Source organism: Antrostomus carolinensis, unplaced genomic scaffold, assembly GCF_000700745.2.
Source record: "Antrostomus carolinensis isolate BGI_N321 unplaced genomic scaffold, ASM70074v2 scaffold20355, whole genome shotgun sequence".
NCBI classification, from domain to species: domain Eukaryota; kingdom Metazoa; phylum Chordata; class Aves; order Caprimulgiformes; family Caprimulgidae; genus Antrostomus; species Antrostomus carolinensis.
Window position 1 is genome coordinate 1,429 of NW_010315950.1, and position 15,195 is coordinate 16,623.

Genomic DNA, 15,195 nt, shown 5'->3' on the forward strand with positions numbered 1-15,195 from the left:
CACTCTTGCTGATACAGGCCAGGATGCCATTGGCCTTCTTGGCCACCTGGGCACAAGGTGGTCTATTAAAGACAAATGTGGTGAGGAATATAGAAAGGCCATAGATTTGCTGTGATATGTGAACACAGCAGCTCAAAATATCAAAAGAGATACAGAATTCAACTTCTATATTTTCTTGTCTCCTACTGTCTGCTACTGTGCTGGCAATTTGCACTGCTTCCCTCCAGCTCGCTGCTAGCCAAACATGGGCAAGTTCCCTCCTTGGTAGCTGCAATAGCATTCAGGTACCACTCTGTTACTTGGCAAAGGTTATGTCTCCTGTCCACCCAGCAGCTTGTCACACACTGCATCAGGAGCTGGACTGAGGGTGGGATGCTGCAGGGTAATTATTTCATGTCCTTCTTTTTCCCTGCAGCTCTATGTAAGCAGTGGGTCATTTCCTGGTCCTCATTACCAGGAGGAGATGCCACTGCCCCAAGGAGCAGTGCACACCACTCTCAGCAGTGGTTCAGAAAAATCCCTTCTCCATTAAACATCTTTGAAAAACTATATCGCCATGGGGCTATAAAGTAAATCAGAAAGTTGCCAAGGCACAAACCGAAGGTGTTTTCTAACACATGGGCTTTGTGATTTACAGTTACCTCTTCACACCAATCAAAAGAGAAGAGATGGAGCTCGGAGAGGTCATTGTGGCTGAACGTGCTGGTGAGAGGCAGTTGTACACGGAGCAGAAGCCAAGAGCCCAGGACCTGCTGGGGAGAAGCAGAAATCGGATCCACCAAGTTTTTGGGTATCTCACAGGAGAAATGAAAGAATATGGAGAGTGGATGAAAAGTAAGCAGAAGGATATCCCTGGGGCTTTCTGGCTAGGAAGAGCTAGCTGGGAACTTCTATATTGTCAACAGTACTTTCAATGCTGGGGCACAAGATGAGGGGTCATTTCACTCCCTGAAGCAGAGCACAGGCAGCGTGGCCGGAGCTCACTGCAAACCTCTGTCCTTTTAACCCAAATATTTTTATTCTCAGGATGGAGATCTCACTGCACCCTCTTACAATTACCATGGCTGCAAGCATAATTCAGCGCAGGCCAAAGGCATCTTTTACACTTAATCAGTTATATGTCATCAGCATCACGTTCTTTATAGCAGTGCCTAGAATCACACATCAGGGCTGGAGATTTAGTCTTGTTTGTAAGTGCTTTGGATCAGCAATCATCTCCTCGTCCGTGTGTGGGCTGATGATGGGGACTTGACTCCTGGTTGTGTGGGCAAAGGCTCTTGTATTACCAGCCTTGGGGGAGCAATAAGCACTGTGGCTGTTATGTTGCTATAAACTATAAAGCAAGTACTGATCTCAAAGGTTTACTGTCCAGACAGGAACAATACATGAACAGATGGTCTGCGTTACCCAGAATTATTAGGGATTTGGGGCTTTGAGAGGCTACATAAGACTATGGGTTCTCTGTCAAGGCTAAGTTCATTAGTTGAACAACTCGAGCAACAGAAGAGAAATAAGAGACAGCTGTGTACGGCCAGGCCATGCAGTGGCTATTGTAGGTGAAGGAGGTGGGCTGAGATGCCTCCAGGCAGGGAGATCATCAGGCTGGCAATGTGGTCCCCAGCCACAGGGGAATATCTCCTCCTGCTTTCTCTTTATTCCAGTGGCTCATGCTTGGCAGACAGCTTTTCTAACTCAATGTCCTGAAAAGCTTTGGCCACTGCTCACTGGTTATGTTTCAATACATGTAGTTAATATTTGGGTCTAAAACCAAGAGCATTGTTGATATATTTAATAGCTCAACACCAAATATTATAGAATCATAGAATCACAGAATCATTTTAGTTGGAAAAGAACTTTAAGATCCTTGTCTCCAACTGTAAATCTAACAATGCCAAGTCCACCTCTAAACCATGTCCCCAAGCACCACATCTACACATCTTTTAAGTACTAAATATTTCACTAAAAATTACTCCAGAAAATCCTGATTATTTTTCTGAGGAACTCATTCCTCCCTCGTTGTAACTGCCTGGCTCCCCAACAACACACTGCCTGAGGGATAGTTGCAAACCCATCCCTCAACTTGCACTCCAGCTTCTTGGGAGGGCTCTTCCAGGGATGCTGAAGGGATGGATACAAAGCTACTCTCATCAGAAAGCAAAACCTGAGCCTTGACTGTAAATACAACATGAGGAGAGAGTGGGGGAGAGGGGAGTTTTTAGGCATAACTCATTGTCCAGATTCAAAAAGTAGCCTGGCACTTTATGCTGTGTCTAATTATCAATCTAAACTAATTTAATTAATTTTAAAAGTTTAAGAGGAGAGCTGAACATATTGCATGAACACATTGTACATGTGAGCAGCCCCTCTTTCTTATTTATTCTCCTTACATGATGTTTAGTAATTCACAGTAGTACAGAAATGGTTACATCTTTCCCAGAAGTGTGGCAGAAAAAGGCATTTAAGTCAATTTGCACTAGAAAATCCAGCAGTAAAAAGTTATTGCAGTGTTACAAGACCCTCCTCTGCCCAGGGTGATCATTAGGAACACTGTACATAGATGCCCTCAGACAGCCTGCCCTCAGCCCTGCTTGCATCCCACTTCCCCCCTGCACTCACCTGAGGTACACGAGCCTGGTGCCTGTTTGCTCTGTTCGGATTCAATACTTTCTAAAGAGCAGTGTCTCTTTGTCCTTTGGAAATGCCTCTTTCATAGCATCATAGAAAGGGTTGGGTTGGAAGGGACCTTTCAAGGTCATCTAGTCCAATATCCCTGCAATAAGCAGAGACATCTTCAACCCAATCAGGTTGCCCAGAGCCCCATCCAGCCCGACCTTGAATATTTCCAGGGATGGGGCATCTACCACCTTTCTGGGCAACCTGGGTCAGTGTTCACCAGCCTCATTGTAAAAAATTTCTTCCCTATATCTAATTTATATCTACCCTCATTTAATTTAAAACCATCACTCCTCCTATTGCTACAGGTCCTGCTATAAAATTTGTCCCGAGTGCAGTCCAAGCCATAATAATTATTCTCTTAATTTAGGTTCTTTGATTCCAAAAGTACTTTTTTAGACACCTTTGACAGTTTGACCCCATCTTCTATATATACAGTGTACCTCCATGTTCCAGTCCCTAAAACAGCAAATGTTTCCTTTTCATATTTCCTTGTCCATGTACAAATGAGTGTCAGCTTTTGCCTAATTCCCTCTCTGCATGTGAATTATACACAAAAAAAAAAAAAGTACTATCTCCTCAATAAATTTATAGAAGAATCTTAAGCAATCTACCATGCAAGAAGGACTGTTCTTTGCCCACCATAAATAAACCACTTTTTTATGAATCCCTCCATGAACTTTACAGCAGTGCCCAGCCCAGCTCTATTAGATTTCAAGTGCCAGATGCAAAATATGCTCAGGCAGCAATAAATCAGAGACTGGTTTTACACTCCTGGTGATACATGGCCTCTGTTCTGTGGCCAGAAAGTGACTGTGGAGATGAGTGTGCCTTGAGGGAGTTCTGCTAAATGATGTCTAATAGACAGCTTTTTTATTTAATCTCCTCCAGATAAGCCCATAATGGTTCAGCTGGTGGACTGGATCTTGCGAGGCACCTCTCAGGTGATGTTTGTCAACAACCCTCTCAGCGGGCTGATTATTTTAGTGGGGATCTTCATCCAGAGTCCCTGGTGGATGCTCACAGGCTGTACTGGAATGACCATATCGACGTTAACTGCACTGGCCCTCAGTCAGGACAGGTAGGTGGAATCTCATATCCAGGCACTTAATAAAAATTGATCCTTACAGTATCAGAATCCCACTGATGGGTCATAGTCCCACATTTGATTATGTTAGAGACAGCAGATTAGCTTTCATTATGGATGGTTTGGAAGCAGTTTCATAAGGACCAAGCTGTGGTCCCGGAAGAGCAGGAAAGTTCCCATAGATGGCTGTCTTTGTGAAAGCAGACAGTTATGTCTCTCCAGTAGCAATCATCATAGTCATGTAGCTACTTTTGGTTATGTGAAACCCCCTGGATCATCATCGTTCAACAGTCTCCAAACCTGTTTTCCACACTCTGGTATAATGCAATTTGGCAGCTACCTCACAGTTTTTTCATCCTTCCTGTGTGTTGGGTTTGGGAGTGGGGTGGGCATTTTTGGTAGTGGGGGAAGGGGCTACAGTGATGGCCCCTGTGAGAAGCTTCTAGAAGCTCCCCTGGCTCCAAGGTGGACCTGCCTCCAGACCAGGCTGAGCCCATTAGTGACAGGGAAACGCCTCTTCAAATCAATATTTATGAGGGGAAGAACTGGTATGGTAGGGAAGGAGAGGGCCATCAGGAGACCATGGGCCTGAACAAAAGACCATCGACCTGAAGAAAAAGAGCATCATTGACATGAAGAAAGAGGAGGAGAGGAGGAGACAGAGAATTTCAGACACCCAGATCCACAAGGATAAGAGTATGGGAGGGTAAATGAAGTACCCTGCAGCCCATGGCAGTTCAATGGCAGAGCAGATACCCACACATAGGCCATGGAAGACCCCACATCAGAGCAGGATGTTGTGCCCGAGGGCAGTTGTGACTATGCTGGGAGCCTGTAACAAGCAAGAAGACCCCAGAGATGCTCAATGCCAGAGCAGGGAGGGGAGGAGGTACGCTGGACTGGAGCACCATCTGCAGCCCATAGAGGTTCCTGTGCTGGGGCCAGGAGCTGTGCCTGAAGAAGTCCATGATTTCATGGAAAGCCCACACTGGAACACTTTTTTCCTGGACACTTTTAGCCCATTGGAGGGATCTCATGCTGGAAAGAGAGGTAGAGGTGAACTGACTGAACCCCCTGTGCCACCGGGGGGGAGAAAGGAGACAAATGGGGAGCAAAGTGATGGCTGCCTGGGAAGAAGGGAGGGGTGGGGGAAGGTGTTGGCAGATGTGGTTGTTGTGTCTCACTGTCCTACTCTGATTGATTGGGAACAAATTAAATTGATTTTTCTTCCCCAGGTTAAGTCTGTTTTGCCTGTGACCATAATTGGTGTGTGAACCCTTCCTGTCTTCATTTCAAGCCAAGAGCCCTTTGTTGTGCTTCTCATCCCACCCCACCAGGTTGGGGGAAGTGAGTGAAGGACCATCTGGTCTTATCTGAGACTGAAACCATCATGCCCTGTGCTCCCTTCGCTGGGAGCAGGACACTTATAAGTTGCATTTCAGTGGGTCCCTGTGACAGATCACCTTCAGCACAGCTTAATAACCTTAGAAATGTTTCTTTCCATCACAGATCAGCTATTGCAGCTGGGCTGCATGGCTATAACGGGATCTTGGTGGGAGTTCTCATGGCTGTCTTTTCTGACAAAGGAGATTACTACTGGTGGCTTCTTCCTCCTGTGGCACTTATATCAGTGGCCTGGTAAGTGTCACTTCTCCTCCTAGGGACAATTCTCAAAGAATGAGGAGTCCTGATATATAGAGCTTAAACACACTGGGAGCCCCCTCTATCCAGTGCCCTACACCAGCAGCTTCCACGGTGGTGTTGGAAAGAGGCATTAATTGATGTACATAGCTTGTAAGGTACGTCGGTAGGAGGTTAAGCACACAGACAACACTGATTATAGGACATGGACAAAGCAGCCTCACGTCAGCACTCTGTATATGGCCCTCATCATCAGAACATATTCAGGGTGGGTGTTATCATACCCAATACCACAACAGTTCTTCCTTATCCTGGTGCTGAACCAACCTGGTGCTCTCCCTCAGGTTGAATTCAATCTTCCTTTTCTCAGACATGCAACCAGTCATGAGGAAAATTAATTCCTCCGAGTAACTCTGAATGTCAGACAACATCCTTTCAGGACTGAATTTACCATTTCTAAATATGGACCCAAACAGCACAGCAGAATCTATTTAGCAGCCTTAACTGAAATTAATTCAGGAGTCACATTTTCATCACTGTTAGTGATAAGATGCAGGTCATTATTGCATTTCACTGCTTTTAAGATCAGATTTGTTTTCATATTTTTTTTCTTTAGTCACTCTCAGCAAAGGTCATTTTGTAGCAACCTCTCAAAACCCAGGATATGTTGCAAGAATGTTTAGTTTGTCTTGTCTGCCAGAATTCCTTCAGGCTTTTTATTCAAACTTTTCTTCATTCTTTCAGCTCACAAGACTTGAGGGTAGAGGCAGAAGATTTTAAAATTAGACATTTCAATGATTTTTTTCAACTGACACTTTGAATTTCTGCTGTAAAAGTCAGCATTTCTTTATTTGTTTCCTTTCTTTCTGACAAGATGTATAACTGGCAGAAGATTTGTGTTTCAGCACAGAAATTAGGACATCATTTTCATTGAAGTACTGATTTTTTTCCTACAGCTACAAGCAAGGAAATCTGTAAACTGCTATGGGAACCAAATTTGTCATAAAAGAATAAACTTCATCTGAGATTATACAGGGAGAACAAAGCATTTTTCCACTGATAGTATCTATACAATGGGACACAAGATGTTGCTTTTGAAATGCCAAATATTTTGGGTGGGTTTTTTAATTAGAAACATCTTAATGACTTTCTAGGACTTATATGCAGCTTCTTGAAAAACTCAAGTCTTTAAAATTAATTTTTGTAAACTGTGCAATGTCCACTGCTACTGCACTGTATAGGGGTTGCTCAGCTCACTTATATGAGAAAGACTCAGCTAGAAACAGCAGAAGACAGTCTATTACCATCAAGGGGAGGACCTGGCTTTTCCCGCTTTTCCACAAGCTTTCTAGCCCTCATAAAAAACATATATTACTTCCAATATGCTCCCACAAAGGCATTCAGGCAGGACACTCTCTTCAAGTGGAAATAAGGCAGTTTGGAAATGTCCTGAGAAAAGGAGGTCTGGTGAAGTTTATAACCTCAGTTCTGCAGTCAAGAACTTTGGGAACAGTCATGGTATCTCATGGTTTACATGCTTTTTAGTGTTCAGAATCTAAATATTTTGTGGGTCACCCCAAATACTTCACATGCTAAATATAATCAGTCATGTTTCCTAAGAAGGAAATCCAGTTTTCAGAAAATGCCATATGGTTTTCAGTTGTACCATCAATCAAGATCTGGGTCATGCCTGGCACAACATCTTTCACGGCTCCTTTACAATGGTGACTTCATCTTACACCCTGTCAGGCTCCATATGTCCTAAGGACTCCTCATTCTCCCAACATAGTGCCTAATATAGTACATTTTTACATCTTAATTGAAAATTTTCCATCCTCTCTGATCACCTTTTTCTGCTTTATTTCTCTACTTTATCTATTTCATCTTCTGATATCTTTCAAACTATTTAAACAAACAAACAAAAAAGGTAATTAATTTCCAACCCTCTCTTTCCTCCCCAAGACCAAGTCAGTAGCTTTTTTAAACCATCTAATATTCTCCACAGTTCTTCATGTAGTATTCCCAAAATTTGCTCTTCTGCTTCTTCTTAGATTTTTCTACTGAGTAAGAAGCCAAATTGCCTTTCTCCATCCGTGTCTAAATGCTGTACTGGATGCATTTCTTCACTGACTCCTTGAGCTCAGCATAGCTAGCAGAGTCCTTGCACACTAGCCTTCTGCCCTGAGAGAAGGGTGTGGAGTTTATACCATCCATGAATGGATGTGATAGTTGCTGCAAAAAAGATGAACAGCATTCTGCAACTATTTCTCTGATGCAGATTAATATATTAAAGGTATTCACTACCTGATATTTTTAAAAGGAATGGCATTGGCTTGCATTTACCAGAGCTTATGACCAAAGTGGCAGGCTGTTTCACTACTATAATTGTTATGAAGAAGTTATATTTGTGTTTTTTCTCTTGTTTTCAGTCCAGTCCTGTCCAGTGCTTTGGGAACCATCTTCAGTAAATGGGATCTTCCTGTTTTCACTCTGCCCTTCAATATTGTGCTGACTTTGTATTTGGCAGCCACAGGACACTACAATCCTTTTTTTCCTACAACCCTCATCAAGCCTGTAGCATCAGTGCCCAATATCACCTGGTCTACAATCAATGTGCCACTGGTAAGCTTCACTCCAACAAATTTATGCTACTTCATTAAAAAGGTGAACATGAGGCCATTCAGCTCTGGATAACAATTTCACATGAATCAGAATGGCTATGTGTTATATAAAGTCAGTAGCAATTCACAGGAAGACATGGCTTAGTTCAGTCCGTAGAAGACAATGCCATAAATGCCCCAGGGACAGTCCTGGTGGAGGGCCATGTGAGCCTGAGGGAAGAGAGATGCTGAAACTCCCACTCCACCTAAAACTGGACTGCCCCAAAACAAGTCTTGAGTGCTGTCAATGCAGAAGAACATCTGGATACACACTCCTACTGTCAGCAAGACAGTCAGTGACAATATGAAAAAAGAGAGAAGAAATATCAGGATCCCAAAAAGACAGTAATCTGTTTGTACCTCTCAGGTTTAGATGTAGCTCTGGAGGATGACCTTCCTAAAGCAGCGTAAGAGTACGTGATATGCTTCATATAATATGTAATAAACTCAAATCAACCAGGTCCACTGTTTTATTTTTGCCTAGGAAGGTTACCATTTTTCTCCCTCACTAAAGGGAGTCAGTGAAGTGACACACACCACGCCTCCAGAAATACCCCACACTCCAATCCACCATATTACCATTCTAAAAGAAATAAAAGTCCACCTTGTACTGATAAAGTTCAAATCAAACAGTGAATTGGTTGGAAAAGACCTTTGAGATCATAGAGTCCAACCGTACCTGTCCACTACTAAACCAGATCTCTGAGCACCACATCTACCCATCTTTTAAATAGCTCCAGGGATGGGGACTCAACCCCCTCCCCAGGCAGCCCATTCCAGCACTTGTTAACCCTTTCAGTGAATAAATTTTTCCTGATATCCAATCTGTACCTCTCTGGGTGCAACTTGAGGCCATTTCACCTTGTTCTATCACTAACTACATGGGAGTAAGGGTTGCTTCCTTCCTTTCCAACCAACAGCTTGGACAAAATAAGACAAAATAACTGCTGTGTCCTTCTGAGCACAGAGATACAATAACGTGCCCTTTTCTACTGGCTGCTACAGCTCTTGCAATCCATCCCAGTCGGTGTTGGTCAAGTGTATGGTTGTGATAACCCCTGGACTGGAGGCATCTTCCTTTTTGCTTTACTTATCTCCTCCCCACTTACTTGTTTACATGCTGCAATTGGATCAACAGTGGGGATGTTTGCAGGTAAGAAGTCTTTACCAAAGTCATTTTTTAACTAGGGTATCTTGATGAGAGCCATTATATGACTTTGTTCAGACTTTAGAGTTGCATGAGCTTGGACATACTTGGGACAACACTCTAATTTTTTAAACTCCTTTTAAATTTGGAAGGTCTCACTTAAGGTCACCCAACATAGTGAAGGCAAGAACAGAAGTAGATTTTCTTTAAGCTTCGAATCTGTTATTAGATTTGTAACTCAGGCAGGTTGTTTCCTCCACCTTGCATAACCCTCCTGCCATTGGATGTGATGAATCCCATGGAGATTATGATAAAGAAACCTCGAGAAAGAGTTTCAGAACTGATCTCTTGACACAACAAGTGTTTTAAATTACCACCACTTGCAGATATCTACCTCAGAGCTGATAAGTCAATGAAAAGAAACAGACTTTTCTAGGACACAGTTCATTCTGTCCTGCTGCGGTTTTGTAAAAATAGCTAAATTAATGCCATTCAAAACAGCCTGTCTCGCCACTAACCAGAAAAAGAATTGTAAATTAAAAGAGATGAAACTGACCCTTAGAGTTAGACAAGATTAATGCCTCTTATGTGACCAGTTGTAATAAAAAAGAAAGTATTGAATAAGTGTAGTCTGAGACAACAACCTTGGAAAAGGCACAGCCATCCAACAATAATTTCTCTGTGCTCTAAAGCACATTGTAAAAGATGTGAGCTGCCTTATATTTGTTTATTTAAACAGAACTATACACTATTTGTATGGCTAAGACCACTTGGCAAGATTTGTACAGGTCTGACATTTAATCTAGAAGAGAAAGGTCAGGGAAAAGTACCTGGGGATAAGCATGGCGATGAAACAGAAGACAAATGAGGATATTGTAGCAGAAAATTAATTAATCTTAAAAGTGACTTGAAGGTGGCCCGTGCACTACATATTGTGTTCTTCTTTTTACTGGTACTCTTGAAGCCTCTGAGAAAACCTGCAGAAGTACCTATGAGGTTAGGTTTGGAGCAGACCTTTAGCTTCCAACCCAGTGGGGAATGGGAGCAATGATGAGCATTTCCACATCAATGATGGAGTGACCACGTCTAGTATCTAGACCACATCTAGCAAAGATCACTAGGAAGAACTGGAAAACTCTGCTTGCTCCCGCAAAAGACACTCAGTTGTGCCTCTGATATTCAATATCAGGGTAAGTTTGAGGTTTAAACAATCCATGTGAGCCTAGCTTTCTGCAAGAAGGCCACCCAGGTGAGAAGGTCACCTACACTCTGGTTGGATCTGTCATCTGGGGGACTAGGTACAACATACCTCAGTACGTACAACATACCTCAGTCCATACACAGAAAGTTTTGCCTGAAATGAACTTTGAGACTAGGCCAAATTCCAACCCTAGGGATATCATCAGAGCTCCAAAATAGTAAACTTCATTTCATTTCATCCTTCTTCTGCATGTGTGCGTTATGCAATTATGAACATTGTTAAGCTTGTCTAGATGTCAAAGGGAAGAGATGATGGATTTGCAGCAAGTGACAGGTCTTCCTGTAGATACCTGTCATACTGACCTCACAGGGCTGCCTTCTCTCTTGCAGCGCTGAGCATTGCATCACCATTTGACAGCATCTACCTTGGCTTACACAGTTACAACTGCGCACTCGCTTGCATTGCAATTGGAGGCATGTTCTATGCCTTGACCTGGCAGACTCATTTGCTGGCGCTTGCCTGTGGTATGTATCTTTTACATAAAGGGAAGACAAAAATTTATGCATCCAGGCAGTCTATGAGTAGTATTTGCTTAGAGTCAACTTCAGGTCATCACTCTGTTGTAAAACTAGGTACTATGCAAGACCTATTTCTGTGACGGCATCAGAATTTAGCTTGAATGTGCAAGCCACAAGTGCAGGAGAGGTCTTTAGGCCCTGATAACCTAAAAACATCTAGAAAGAGTGGAAGTACTGTTTGTGAAAGGAGCACAACCTATGCTATGAGCAGAATTTTAACAAATCAGCAACTCAACAGATTCACAGAAGCAGCCTTGTCATAACTGTATGCATCGTTAGAGGAAGTGTGTCATAAGAAGAGAGGTGTTGCACAAGGTCAGTTCAAAATCCACCTACCAAAAAAACCCATCTCCAATAGCAGCCAAAAACAGACTCTGTGGGAAGAGTTTAAGAACAGTGTAGCATATATAAAATTCCCATTAAGATTCACTGACTCCAACCATTTGCATTTCAGTAGTTTTCCGTCTTGACCAGACCACAGTTTCTGGATTGCTCAGTAGTTTTCCATTCCTTAACTTTGCCCTTGGGTACTTTGTCTCTTGTTCTGCCACCTCTGACATCCTGGGGCAAGGAGGCCCACTGCTAACTACTTGTAGTTTGAAGCCACAGGACAGACACTGATGGAGAATTTCAGAGAGTCATAGAATAGAATCAGGGAATCGTTTAGGTTGGAAAAGACATTTAAGATCACTGAGTACAAATATAAACCTAGTACTGTCAAGCCCAGACTGGTGTCAGGTTTTCAGTTAGACTCAATGATCTTAAAGGACTTTTCCAAACACAACAGTTCCACTATTCTGTGATTCTAAGTCCACCACTAAACCATGTCCCCAAGCACCACACCTACCCATCTTTTAAATACCTCCAGTGATGGTGACTCCACCACCTCCCTGGGCAGCCTGTTCCAATGCTTGGCAACCCTTTTACTGAAGACGTTTTTCCTCATATCCAATCTAAACCTCCCCTGGAGCAACTTGAGGCCATTTCCTTTTGTCCTGTCACTTGTTCCTTGGTTGAACAGACCCACCCCCACCTCTCTCCACCCTCCTCCAAGGGACTTGCACAGAGCCACAAGGTCTCCCCTCAGCCTCCTTTTCTCCAGGCTCAACAACCCCAGTTCCCTCAGCCGGGAACTCAGCACACTTGTGCTCCAGACCCTTCCCCAGCTCCGTTGCCCTTCTCTGGACACGCTCCAGCACCTCCATGTATTTCTTGGAGTGAGGGGCCCAAAACTGGACAGTGTCTGAGGTGTGGCCACACCAGTGCCCAGTACAGGGGGATCCCTGTAATCTCTCACTGCACACAGGTCATGTTGTGCCAATTAAAAAGAGATTAAAGATAAAAGAAATACCACTTGTTCTTGACAAAATCACGTTCTTCATTCACCATCTGTCTCTACTTAGTAGATAGGATCAAATGTAGTCCACATGGCCAGATGCAGTACTGGGGCATTTTAACTAATTGTTAATCCTTACATCAAGTAGCTGGCAGGACACTTTACTGTGCGTTTGGACAATATTACTGTTTCTGAAAATGTGTTTGAAGAGATGAGCAAGATTTTCCTCATCTTAAGCTGTCTTTGATCTTCTTTTCTCAGCATTATTTTGTGCCTACTCTGGAGCAGCTCTTGCTAATGCCCTGTCTGTGGTAAGTTTGATGGGTTTTAATGGGGTTTTTTGTTTGTTTGATTTAATCATATTTGAATTTGTTATGATGAAATGCTAAGGAAGTGCCCCAAAATTCTCCATGTCAGTTTTGACAGCACTGAGGAGAGAATGCTGCAGCTAATGGCAGCTCTTCCACAGCTTCTCTGTCAGTTTAATTGTGCACTTGCAGATTCTGCTGCTGATAACACGATTTCAAAGATCTTTGGAGCACGTTATCCACATGGGATTGCACACGTACATGTGAATTCCAGACAAAGTGTGTGGTTTGAAATGCAATACTTAGATTCAGACAACATTTTTTTTAACAGTTACCAATGTTCTAAATTTTTCCTTGCTTCTTACAAGGTCTTATTCCCAATAAGTCCACAGATATCCTTTAAGTGTGATCTGAATATGAAAACTAGAATAGGGAGGGAGACTGTTCTCTTAAGTACAAAATTATCATATGTGTACAGATCAAGAAAGAGGTGAAGCTGGAAATGCCAAGTTTTGTTTCTTCTTTAAAATCTGAGAGATTAAAGCAAAACTATATTTTAATAAATTAGATTTAGTAACTTGAAAAAAAAAATTAGAACTAGAAGCTTCATGCATGAATTTTTTTCATCTGGCATCCACTTGGTACCGTGTAGGTCCCTGTAGACAGGCTGCTTTGTTAAACACACCTGTTTTTGGGAAGCATCAGGAAAAAAAAATATATTGTCTTCTTGTGATCTTGCTTTTGGCATACATCAAGTCAGGTCAAGAAGTGGGGACACAGTGCAGGAAGAGATGCCAGTAATACATGGGCATTGAGGATGATGAGTATGTGTGAATAGTTGTGGTGAGTTGATCTTGCCTAAATACCGGGTGCCCATCAAGCCACTCTATCACTGCCCTCCTCAGCAGGACGGGGAGGAGAGAAAATAAGATGGAACAAGAACCCCAACCTCATGGGTTGAGACAAAAGGCTGCTTAATAGAAACAAAGCAAAGCCACGAACACAGAAGCAAAGGAACAAAATATTTATTCTCTACCTCCCATCAGCAGGTGATGTTTGGCCACTTCCTGGGAAGCAGGGCTTTGGTGTGTTACCCCAGAGGACAAATGTAAATAACAAATGCCCTCCCTTTCTCCTCTATACTTGCTTTTATTTCTGGGCAGACGTCATATGGTATGGAACATCCCTTTGTCAGTTTGGGTCAGCTGTCCTGGCTCTGGCTCCTCTCCCAAAACCTTCCCCACCCACAGCCTACTGGGCGAGGGGTTGGTGGGATGCTGGAGAGCCAGCCTTGATGCTGTGGAGCACTAGCAGGAACCAAAACACTGGTGTGTTATCAGCACCTTTCTAGCTACTAATACAAAACACAGCACTATGAGGGCTGCTGTGGGGAAAATTAACTCCATCTCAGCCAGACCAATACGATAGTACTCTTAGCATACGACATTTTACAGGACATTGAGGGTACGATTTGCCTCATTTATTAGAGAATTTTAATGACCACATGTGAGCTGGGTGTCTTGGTTTTCATTACAGTCAGCAGAGCTCTGAACCTTGATTCAGTTCCTTCAATGTTGGTCTCAATGTGGAATGCCTTAGGTAGCCCTGTACATTCCAGATAAACTAGCTATCTCTATGTGAGCAGATTGTTTGGTAGCAGAGGAGCTTTCCAGACCTCCAGTGACCAGAAGGAACCTAGCTCACATGTAGCCCCCACCATGTAGCCATCTGCACCTCTGGATCCAAACTGGGGATCCTGTATAGGGAGGCTCAGGAAGACAAGTCCTATGACACTGTCATCAGGGAAAGCACAGGCTCTCCCAGCTACAGAAATGCAAGAACTGAGCAACAGGCAGAAGCAAGCAAAGGGAACATGCAAAAAGTGGTACCAAAATCCACCTATCTCTCTGTCTTTTCCCCTCCCAGCTTGGTCTGCCACTCTGCACTTGGCCTTTTTGCTTCTCCACACTTCTCTTTTTGCTGATAAATACAGACAACCCAGCCATCTACAAAATCCCCCTCTGCAAAGTCACCTATCCAGAAGCCAACCGCATCTACTACTTGAGAACAAAGAGAAGAGCATCAGAAAGCAGGAAAGAAGAGCAGAAACGAAAGGAGCAGAAACCCTCTGGAGACTCAAAAATAAGCACAGGAGGCACCCCTCTGTGCACCCCCAAAAATCGCCATGCCTACTGATTCCAAAAGTCCGTGGCTGTAAAGTTTTGGGGCAGTTTTTCAGATGCTAGTCAATCATGCTACAGTCACAAACATCACCTTTGGTAGTGCTCTGCAGGCTGGAGATTCAGCATCCCACACTCCAAAGGAAACATGATTTGCCCTTGAGATAAGCTTTCCAAAAAGCACTTAGGTAACAGAATAATGGCTGTCTCATCAATCCACATGCTGTTAACTTGAAAGTCACCTCTTTTAATAATAATTGTAAGAACAAGCAGAAGAACATCAACACTGACAAGAGGCTGTATTTAATTTCAGATGTGTAATTTAACAAAATAAATATGCTGAGAAGGACTTGGTACATAATAATAATAAATAATGTAAGAACT

At 43.0% G+C, this 15,195-nt stretch overlaps 1 protein-coding gene across 1 annotated transcript; it reads left to right on the plus strand.

Moving 5' to 3' along the window:
- Positions 1-668: 668 nt before the first annotated feature.
- Positions 669-14,827, plus strand: LOC104525076 (urea transporter 2). The gene is made up of 8 exons (XM_010168132.2): positions 669-834; positions 3,565-3,754; positions 5,270-5,398; positions 7,831-8,023; positions 9,067-9,214; positions 10,799-10,933; positions 12,585-12,634; positions 14,558-14,827. The coding sequence occupies exons 1-8, from the start codon at positions 669-671 to the stop codon at positions 14,825-14,827; spliced, it is 1,281 nt and encodes a 426-aa protein (XP_010166434.2).
- Positions 14,828-15,195: the final 368 nt, after the last annotated feature.

Bases quoted from the DNA above. Each gene is read 5' to 3' on its own strand.
- LOC104525076 (XM_010168132.2), top strand. From the start codon at position 669: ATGGAGCTCGGAGAGGTCATTGTGGCTGAACGTGCTGGTGAGAGGCAG. The intron at 8,024-9,066 runs GTAAGCTTCACT...TGGCTGCTACAG, and splicing joins CTACAATCAATGTGCCACTG to CTCTTGCAATCCATCCCAGT. The intron at 9,215-10,798 runs GTAAGAAGTCTT...TCTCTCTTGCAG, and splicing joins AACAGTGGGGATGTTTGCAG to CGCTGAGCATTGCATCACCA.